At 38.0% G+C, this 10,829-nt stretch overlaps 1 protein-coding gene across 2 annotated transcripts in view; it reads left to right on the plus strand.

Annotated features, from left to right (window-relative positions):
* pank1a (pantothenate kinase 1a) overlaps window positions 1-10,829 on the plus strand; it is a 32,449-nt gene that overhangs the window by 15,305 nt on the left and 6,315 nt on the right. For both annotated transcript variants that reach the window (XM_086258963.1, XM_086258964.1), the window contains exons 3-7: window positions 107-312; window positions 3,828-4,081; window positions 5,772-5,948; window positions 8,227-8,350; window positions 10,637-10,762. In XM_086258963.1, coding sequence (XP_086115089.1) covers window positions 107-312; window positions 3,828-4,081; window positions 5,772-5,948; window positions 8,227-8,350; window positions 10,637-10,762 — 887 coding nt within the window. The remainder of the gene's footprint in view (window positions 1-106; window positions 313-3,827; window positions 4,082-5,771; window positions 5,949-8,226; window positions 8,351-10,636; window positions 10,763-10,829) is intronic.

A 10,829-nucleotide genomic window follows, 5' to 3' on the forward strand; every position in this document is an offset into this window, starting at 1 on the left:
GCTTCAAATTCAGCTTTTGGGTCACTTGAGTGTTCAAACAAAATTAAAAGCATAACACAAATCAGGAGGCAATGCCATATGGTAAAATTATTCTTTCCTTATTCAGGTAAAACAGGTGTCCGTGACGTTCACCTGGAGCTGAGGAATCTGACCATGTGCGGCAGGACAGGAAACCTGCACTTCATTCGCTTCCCAACACAGGCCATGCCCCGCTTTATTCAGATGGGACGGGATAAGAACTTCTCTAGCTTGCACACAACACTCTGTGCCACTGGAGGCGGGGCTTACAAGTTTGAGAATGAGTTCAGAATGGTGAGTGTGCAGTATATACAGAGATAACATCTCAGTATCAGTGGTACTGATTAAACATTGTGACATAATTACAGTGAATAGTTGATTAATCAAATACTTAGTTGATTGAAAATAGATATGTGGTGTAGTGGTTACCACATTCGCCTAACATGTTAAAGTTCCCCAGTGCAAGATTGGGAGGAGACACAAATCCTTCATGTCTGAAAATCTGTGTCAATTCAAATATGCAGATTAATTCACGGTGGTTAACCTTTGCAAATAACGGCAGATTTAGAGTTTTGTGCAGTGACTCTTTATACAGCCCACGACGTAACCAATGCAAGCAACCAGCACTATTGCAAGGATTCATACTTTGCGTGGTGCAATAAGTGTTACCGTATTTTCACGACCATAAGGCGCACTTAAAAGTCTTAGATTTTCTTCAAAAAGTGCGGCGCGCCCTATAGCGCAGTGCGCCCTATGTGTTGTAAGGAGGACGTAGTAGAGAACACCATGAGAACGTTAAAGGGTGAAGTGTGGGCGTTGATCGTATATACCGGGACAATCGCACATACCTGTATAAAAGAACAGGTATGCGCATTATGCAGGACATCGTTGTTTTAACAACCCTGAAAATGGCAAAGAGACACGCTTACGAAGCACAGTTTAAACTGAAGGCCATCAGCTACGCGGAGGAACATGGAAATCGAGCAGCGGCGAGAGAATTTAAGATAAACGAATCGATGGTTCGCAAATGGAGGAAGCTGGAAAACAAGCTCCGGCAGGTCAAGAAAACGCAGCTGAGTTTCCGCGGACATAAGGCGAGGTGGCCCGAGTTGGAGGAAAGACTCGAGCGGTGGATCATCGAGCAAAGAGCGAGCGGGAGAAGCGTTTCGACGGTCACCATTCGGCTAAAAGCAGTTTCACTAGCTGAAGAGATGAACATTGAACATTTCCAAGGAGGTCCGTCTTGGTGCTTTCGTTTTATGAAACGGTGCCATTTTTCCATCCGGACCAGGACTACGATAGCGCAGCAACTTCCAGCGGATTATAAGGAAAAGCTGGCCATCTTCCGCTCCTACTGCAGCAAACACATCGCCGACAAACACATCCAGCCCAGCCACATCACAAACATGGACGAGGTCCCGCTCACTTTTGACATCCCGGTGAGTCACACTGTGGAGAAGAAGGGGACCAGCACGGTAGCGATACGCACAACGGGGTATGAAAAGTCTTCTTTTACTGTTGTGCTTGGCTGCCATGCTAATGGACAGAAACTGCCGCCTATGGTGATTTTTAAGCGAAAGACTTTGCCTAAAGAGAAGTTTCCAGCAGAAATCATCATTAAGGCAAATGAAAAGGGCTGGATGGATGAGGAAATGATGAAAGAGTGGCTGAGGGAGGTGTATGTAAGGAGACCAGGTGGTTTTTTCCACGCATCACCATCGCTCTTAATCTGTGACTCTATGCGTGCCCATCTCACAGCCGATGTGAAAAAACTTGTGAAGCAAATGAACTGTGAGCTTGCTGTCATTCCGGGAGGCCTGACAAAGGAACTCCAACCGCTGGACATCGGTGTGAACCGCCCGTTCAAAGTAAGGCTGCGAGCGGCCTGGGAGCGATGGATGACCGGTGGAGACCACAGTTTCACTAAGAGTGGAAGGCAGCGCCGGGCGAGTTACGCCACAATTTGCCAATGGATTGTAGATGCTTGGGCTAACATGTCTGCTGGCACTGTTGTTCGAGCTTTCGCAAAAGCCGGCATCGTTTCCGAGGAGCCGCACGGCACGGAAAGTGACTCTGACGGTGAAGACAGTGAACCTGGCATGTTTGATGGAGATTTAGCGCAGCTGTTCAATTCAGACACAGAGGATGAGGACTTCGATGGGTTTAATTGATGATAAAAATGTGAGTACCAAACTTTGTTTTGCTCCTGCTTTATTTTTAAATACGCACACTTGTATGCTTGTGTGTTGTTGATGATGACGATTATTGGTAATAAAAATGTGAGTACCAAACTCAGTTTTGCTCCTGCTTTATTTTTAAATATGCACACTTGTATGCTTGTGTGTTGTTGATGATGACGATTACCGGCAATAGAAATGTGAGTAAGGTACCGAATTCACGTTTGCTCCCGCTTTATTTTTAAATACGCATACGGTACTTGTATGCGCCCTATGGTCCAGTGCGCCTTATGTGTGTGTTAAATACAGTAAGGGCACACATAACTGAGACTGCGCCTTTTAGCACAGTGCGCCTTATGGTCGTGAAAATACGGTAATTACATTTTGGTCATGTCCTAGTATTTTACAGTATTTGGGTTTTTTTTAACCTCCTAGGACCTGGCATCCACATATGTGGACGTCACGTTTTTGGTTGTCAAGACCAAAATACTAAATTTTGCTCTACAAGGGCCTGATATCCACTTACGAGGACATTATACTGCCACTGTTCTATCAAAATTTAAAACGAATGCCCTCTTATGTGGATCTCATTTTTCTTAGAAACAAAAATCAGGTTAAAAAGAAAAAATCAGGTAATTCTTTGTTTTTACATTCATCAGGTCCCAATCAGCCCAAATAGCAAAGAGAAATTGAAAATGCATGCCATTTTTCTACATCTTTGTCCATTCTGATAGTTTCAGCAGTCTCTCTCCAGGAGTTTGCTGGTAGTCGTGACTACTTTTATTGAGGTTTTGATTATTTCTTATATTGAGGTGACTTTTAGTCTCTCACTGATCCATTCAAAAGTTGCAGTGAAAAAGTAGCTGGAAATACACAGGAGTAACCACCTGTACAGAACAAGCAAAGGGAATTTACACTTCTAGGGAGGTCAATATCAGTTTGTGGCATATAGGGTTTCAGAAGGGGCCTTTTTTTTTTTTTTTTTTGTCTTTGGTGCCCATTTTTGATATGTTAATTCAAACAATCAAGAAAATGGTTAATAGATGAATAAATGGGACAAAAAGTGCAAAAAATCTAGGTCATTTGTTTACAGAATCGTGTTTCAATGTAATTTCATCAGAAATTCTTGCCTTCCCTCACAGTACCTTTTTACCTAGGTTCATTGACCATGTCTGCACTTCAGCAGGATCAGTGAAATCTCTGACACTGCACAAACTGTGCTAAATGTCATCAATTCAACCCCAATGTGTTTTAAAATATTTTAATGTCTCACGTCTACACTCATGTTTTTTTTCTTTATCTCTAAAAGTCATAGCCCATAGTTCTTGGGCTCTACTATTTTCTACAAGCAACCAGTTTTCTTCTTAATTTTTACACCGTTACCATCATGCCAATTTACAGTAATCCACATTGTATACTTTTATAGGAATGTTGATAGTCTAGTCTGCATTTGGATAAGGAACTTTTTAATTTTTAAAGACCATTTTCAGTGAGGTTTTGAAAGTCATTTTAATACTATACAACTGACAAATCAAGGGTTTCAAGGAATGTTTTACTTTAAATAATCAGGAACAATTTAGCAGATCAAGTAGTGCCTTATCAATGTTTTAAACCTCCTACATTTGTGAGCAGATGGCTGACCTGGAGCTGCTTAAGCTGGACGAGCTAGACTGCTTGATTCGTGGTCTGCTGTTTGTCGATCGGGTAGGCTTCAACGGACACCCTGAGTGCTACTACTTCCAGAACCCATCAGACACCCAGAGCTGTGTGAAGAAGCCCTGCACTTTGGACAACCCCTTTCCTATGTTGCTGGTCAACATTGGCTCAGGAGTCTCCATACTGGCTGTGTACTCAGAGAACAACTACAAACGGGTGACTGGTACCAGGTGAGGAGAATGGGAACCTCTTTAATGGTGCACACAGAATATTTATAAGCAGAGTGGAAGAATATAATAATAAGAATAGAATTTTTGAAAATTCAAATTAGATAAGTTTTAAGATAATTTAAAAAAACTGATCAAGAGATTAATGATGCAGTGTGGCTACTGTCACAGGCAAGTGATGGTGTGTAGAACAGTCCATGTCAGTAGAAGACAATACCAATAAGTTATTAACAGAAGTATTAATTAAGTACAGAGAAACTATATTGGAGTTCAGCTCCAATAATAATTTAAGAAAAGTAAAAAATTATATATATAGATAAACTATAACTAAACTATAAACTATAGACAAGTGTTTATTTTTATTTTTCACTCAATAATAGAATATACACATTATTCTTCACATTAACAAACTTGTTAAAAAAAATGTTTCTATAACCCGGCTGTGAAATAAACTCATTGTTTGAAGCAAAATTTATGGAAGAAAAAGTGCCAGTGATAGAAAATAGGTGCTGTTTCAACCAAGTGATTTCCAACCTAATAAACAACAGAAGGATTACAGCTGTTTGTTGTTGTGGTGAACTCCTCTTAAGCCCTACATCCGTGTTCTTTGAACATGAAGTTCTGCATGAGAAGTATTTTTCAAGAGTATGTGCAAAAGGTGAAGGTGGCACTTTTATGGCTTTAGTAGATCTGGCAGATATGCCAGACTCAGTTGCTTTAGTTGCGACATTATCACCTTGTGTACCTTAGTACTTACAAAGTTGTAGAACTAGATATGATCATAGAATGAACTGTAAATATTTGTAAGAAATTGAAGTTACTTCTACCCATTATGAGTTGTACAAAGAGTTTTTCCTTTGATGATATTAGGATTTACTCAGCCTCCTGAGTATTCTGTAATACAGTGAAATCATATTTGACCTTATAAACAAATTTTTTTCAACTATGGCCAGTCGCTGTTGTCGCAGTGTACCTCTGGTCATTCTTTACTTCCTTGTTCTGTAAATGGCAAGTGTGTCTTATTGCAGCTACTCACCGTGACATCAGTGTTTATGTGTGCATGTACAGCCTCCATCTGAATCTATTGCACTGTTCCAGGAAGAGAAACATGATCAAACAGAACTCACTTGTTGTGGGTGTGAGTAGTGTGGGCTAGTTGAGGCACAAAGGCTTTATACATTAATGTTGTATAAAGTATTTTATTTCAAAACAGCTGTCTCATGTTGGCTCTGTTTCTCCTCACTTATTCTGGCACCAACTAGGTGTTTATTTTGTAGCATATTTTAATCGAATGTATTTATATAGCCAGTTTAAAAATATTCTCTAGCATATGCAAAGATACAAAGAAAAATAAAATGAATAATATGGAGTTTAAATAAAGACATAAAAGTATAAAAACATAGTAAACTAAATCTTGAATACTAAAATGACAAGTCACCCAAAAGCCATAAAAACCATAGATGTGTTAAGATTTGTATTATGAGCTTTATTTTACAGTTGAAGCATAATGTGTGAGACATTTTGTTGGCCTAGGACTTAACATTTGTTCCAAGGTTGGAGTTGATATGGACATTTTTTGTGTACTGTCAGTGTTAAAGTGTTCACACCGTTTCAATTGCTTCATTAAACTTCAGTAGCATTTTTCTCCCTTCTTTTTCTTTGATCTATAATTTATGTTGTTTACACCCTTCAGTCTGGGAGGTGGTACATTCCTGGGGCTTTGCTGTCTGCTCACTGGCTGCGAGACGTTTGAGGAGGCTTTGGAAATGGCTAGCAAAGGTGACTCTACAAATGTGGACAAACTGGTGAAAGATATCTATGGGGGAGACTACGAGCGATTTGGTCTACAGGGCTCTGCTGTAGCATCCAGGTAACATCTCTTTTTTTTCTTTCTATATTTAAAGCTTCTTGTTTTTGTTTTTTAGCGGTACAATGAAATACAGACTGATCCCAGGAGTGTTTGTATACATACTATAAAATAGACAATAAATAGAACAGTGTGATGCAATGAACAGAGCTGTGTTTGGTTTGTATTACTGAACTTTGACCAGGATGCACATCTTGTATTTGTCTGGTTGTCCGGTGTCTTCGCTTCTGACATGATAATGAAAACCAGTGAATTCATGTGTAACTGAACATTTTAGTTAAGTGCATTTCATGATTTAGTAGCTTGGAGAACCAGCTTTAGAAGCACTAACTTGAAGTAAGCATTATCTCTGACTATCTGCTTGACATTAAGAGGCCTGTCCCACCAAGTCTGGACTTTGACTGGGCCGTTGCAACAGCTTGATTGTTTTATTTCTCAGGTGTTCTGTTTGCTTGGGATCATTGTCCAGTTGCATGTCCAAATTGGGGCCACGTTTTAAATGTTAGACGGATGTCCTCACATTTGACCTACTTGTTCAGTCTTTTTCTTATTGTAGTGAATTTTAACATGCTAACTGAGGCCTGTAAAATCTGAGATGTAGCTCTTAGGTTTCTAGCATGTCCACTCCTAGGAATATTGTGGCAGTGTGTTAAAACTAACTTGAACACTCCAGAACAGCAAACTGGCAAACCATCTGCTTTTATATAGGTGATCACAGCTGCAGATGATTTATAAAAAATTAATCTGTTGCATTTGATTAGGAGAGTCTGTCTGCTCTTTATTTCTGTGGAAGCAATAAGAGTGTACTGTAGTTTTCACAATGTTATGCTGTTTCACATGACACTGTTTATGTAACACTTGTAATTTTTGTAGATGTCACAGGAGATGTTATAGGAGCTTATTTCAGCTGGCTGCACTGCATCTGTGGTGGACTGCATTGTTTACTGTTAAAATACTATTTGGTTATTGTAACTAGGGCTGTGCGATATGACCAAAATCTCATATCCCAATATAAGACATCTATCGTCCGATAACGATATAAATCACAAAAATTCAAAATTTTCTGAAAATTCTGTGAATCTCGGGCAGCTCGACTTGCGTGAAGTGTTTCAAGCTGGGCGTTGTGTACCTGGAGTCGAATGTTTTAACCGATGCATGATACTATACATTTTTAGACATAAGTTGTAACGGCTGCGGTTTTCTTTGTGAGTATTTATTACACGGCGTGCTGCGGGGAAAAGCCTGTTCTAACGTTTGAGTCAAAGGTTTATTTTTTAGCACCTGACGGCTCTTTTTTGCTTCTCATCCGTAAATACTCTGCATACTCTTTCACGTGATTTAGTTTATTTTGAAAAGTCTCAACAGGATCTTGAGCTTTATTGTGAAAGGTTTATGTGGAAAATAAATAAGCAGACATGGAGGGTTTTACCATCGTCGTTGTTAACGACAACGCATAAAAAACAGGCACTTGTCCATCGGTAGCGTGGTTATATTAAATATAGGAGAAAGAGAGAACTTTAAGAAATTAATATAGCCACTACAGTGACAAAACGATGAAAAAATATTGCCGTAAACAGTTTATTTTGTGACACCACAAAACAAACGATAGCAATGTTTTTATATCGTCATCCGATATATATCGTTATATTGAGCAGCCCTAATTTTAACTATAAAAGATTAATAAAATGGGGAAAAAACACGTTGTAGATGCAGATACAACACTAGAGTAAATCTTAATCTGTGTCTCTGATTAAAAGCTGGAAAACCTAAACTGATATTTACTCACTAAAATGCACACCTGATTAATCAATAATCTAATTGTGTAAAGTGGATGAAATTGCCTTGGAACTTGATGAGTGAGCTAAAAGCTCTGATTTATGTGCTCACATAAATTGCTCATTTAGCACAATGAGATAAGAGGATAAATTATCCAAAATTGTGTGGACATTGTTTAATTGCAAAAAAAAGCAAAAACATACCAATAAATGAACAGTTAGTTATAAATATTTTACACAGAGACACACTGTGCTCATGTTAAACTGAATTTACCATGTATACAGTAAACCTGCAGCTCTGGGTCCAAAGTTGATCCATAAAGCATTGTAAAAACACATGTAACACCCAGTGACAGTTGCTTCAAAAGGTTTTTAAATAATTTATGGGTTCACTTTTTTTTTTGTTTCCGTTTTTTGTTTGTTTGGTTTTTTTAATGTGAAGAGTTAATCAGACTTTGAGGAAAATGTCTTTTACATGTTGGGTTTTTTTATGGTCTCTTTTATAGTTTTGGTCACATGATGAGCAAAGAGAAGCGAGACAGCATCAGTAAGGAAGACCTGGCCAGAGCCACTCTGGTCACCATCACTAATAACATAGGATCCATAGCACGCATGTGTGCAGTCAACGAGGTACACACACACACACACATGCTGAATCAGTCAACTATACCCAGCTAATCATAATAGCCATATAAAGGTTATGTAATACAGATACTTGCATGAGTTTATCTACTGTTTCATAAACCTCTAAGATAGTTTCTTTGAGTTCTTAGAAACAGACACCCAGACCAGAATTTAGTCATTGCATCACCCATCGACACTCCTACACCTAAACTACTCTTTACTGGCTACTCAGGATTACCAAAAACATAAAATCAACTAATTGTTCTTTACAAACACATTCAAAAGTTACATCTTATGGCTTGCTATAGCTATTTAACAATAGAAAAGAAAAGTTCTTTGTTGTTGTGTGTGTCCGTGGTGGTGGGTATGGAAGCCCGTTTCCGCCACTAAAAAAAAAAAAAAAGGATCCATAACTCAAAATTTCGAGTTATTTTCTCGAAATTTCGAGTTATTTTCTCGAAATTTCGACATATTAACTCAAAATTTTGAGAAAAGCAACTCGAAATTTCGAGTTAGCGCTGCCAATCAGTAATCTACGTGAATGACGTCATTTCCATGTTACCCGGAAGCTGAAGCCCTCAGCTACAAATGCTACAGCTAAGCTACCGGTATTACATCCAGTCGTGAATGCACAGATTGCTGAGTGTTTTCAGCCTGGCTTCACAAATGATGAAATCCCTGTGTTATTAGCTGAATCACATGGTGTTACTATCAGCAAACATACTTTAATTTGTTGGGATCCGTTTTTGAGTGCGCGGTACTGCGCCATATGCTTCCGGGTAACAAGAAAGCGACCTCATTCACGTATATTTTTGATTGGCAGAGCTAACTCGAAATTTTGAGAAAATAACTCGAAATTTTGAGAAAATAACTCGAAATTTTGAGAAAATAACTCGAAATTTCGAGAAAATAACTCGAAATTTCGAGTTATGGATACTAGCTTTTTTTGTTTTTTAGTGGCGGAAACGGGCTTCCATAGGTGGGGGGTGGAACTTTTTTTTTTTTGTTTAGTTTTTTTGTTTTTGTATTTTTAGAAGTCCAAATATATTCCTTAATTTTAAGTTTTGGGTTTTTTTTTGGTAAGGTTGCTGGATTTGTTTATATTTTAAATCATGCTTATGTTTTGGGGGGTTTTTTGCTGGCAAAAACAAAATCACCAGATTTCACACTTATGTTGTAATATTTTGTAAATAGCCAGCTGTAAGCTATAAAACAATTCTGGGATTGGGGTTACTCGTACTATGTGACAACAATTTATTAGTTTTAATAGGCAACTGTAAAATTAATTTAAAAACCAAAACCATAGCAGCTAAAGCTGAAGTAAAGGATCAGTCTGGAGTATTTCTACATGCTGTGAGCTTCTTTACAGTGTTGCCTTGTGGCATGGCGATCAAGCAGCATTGTACAGGGCTATCACTGCATGCAGAGCTGCAGCGAAGAAAAACGTGCATATATAGGGTTATGGAGGGTTTCTTTTAAATGACTTCTGAAAGCCTTAGTAATAAAATTAAGACCCGCATTTTATCATAAACAAAAATCTTGATAACTGGATTTTAGTCCTGTATTTGACCATTATATTGGCAAAGAATTGTGCTGTTTAAGCTACATCGACAAACACAAAGTTACCCTGCTAAATTTTCAGGAGGAATTACATACTTGCATACACCACAGCAGGATGTTTTTCAAGATTTTTGTGTCTTTGGTATTCTACCAGATTTCATCAGTGTTTGTTTATTGGTTCTCTAGCACCACCATGTGGTGGTGCTAGAGAACCTTTATTTTATTTATATTTTCTTTATTACTATATTTGCAGATTATATGCCTTTTATTATAGTCAGTTTTTAATCAAATTTGCATGGCATGGATTAACTGTCAATGTCATAAGAAACATTTACCTTTAAAATATTTTATTTCACCAAATGAAAGACCTGGGATTTAGTATCACTTTGGTGACCGTGTCCAGGGACAGAGCGGAGAAAAATAAGAACTCTGCAGTTCATTATTCCTTGTTAGGTTATATGTAAGAATTTTAGTGTCACACTAATAAAGGATTTTCAAAGCCTATAAAAATATTAGATCTAAAAATTAAGTATATTGGCTGAACTCTTGATAAAGAGAACATAACCTAACATTTTTTATGTGTAGCTATTTATGAGTCATTACTAAGATGACAGGAGCGTTTAGAAATGACCTTTCTTCATTATCAGAACAATTTGTGAATTACTTGTTTAAACTCTTGTTTGTTGGGTCTCAGTTTCTCTAAAATTATTTTTTTCTTCTTTTTCTCATAAGAAAATTGAGCGTGTGGTGTTTGTTGGGAACTTCCTCCGTATCAACACAGTGTCCACCAAGCTGCTAGCTTATGCCATGGACTACTGGTCCAAAGGCCAACTAAGAGCTCTCTTCCTTGAACACGAGGTGAGCAAACGGCTGTCCTTTTATTAAATTAAAGCGATTTCTTAATGTGTTTATAATAATTATAATC

This window comes from Aulonocara sp. 'chitande type north' Nkhata Bay, linkage group LG13, assembly GCF_057382095.1.
Source record: "Aulonocara sp. 'chitande type north' Nkhata Bay isolate Kocher_YH1m ecotype deep benthic linkage group LG13, A_spYH_male_GT1.1, whole genome shotgun sequence".
Classification (NCBI taxonomy): domain Eukaryota; kingdom Metazoa; phylum Chordata; class Actinopteri; order Cichliformes; family Cichlidae; genus Aulonocara; species Aulonocara sp. 'chitande type north' Nkhata Bay.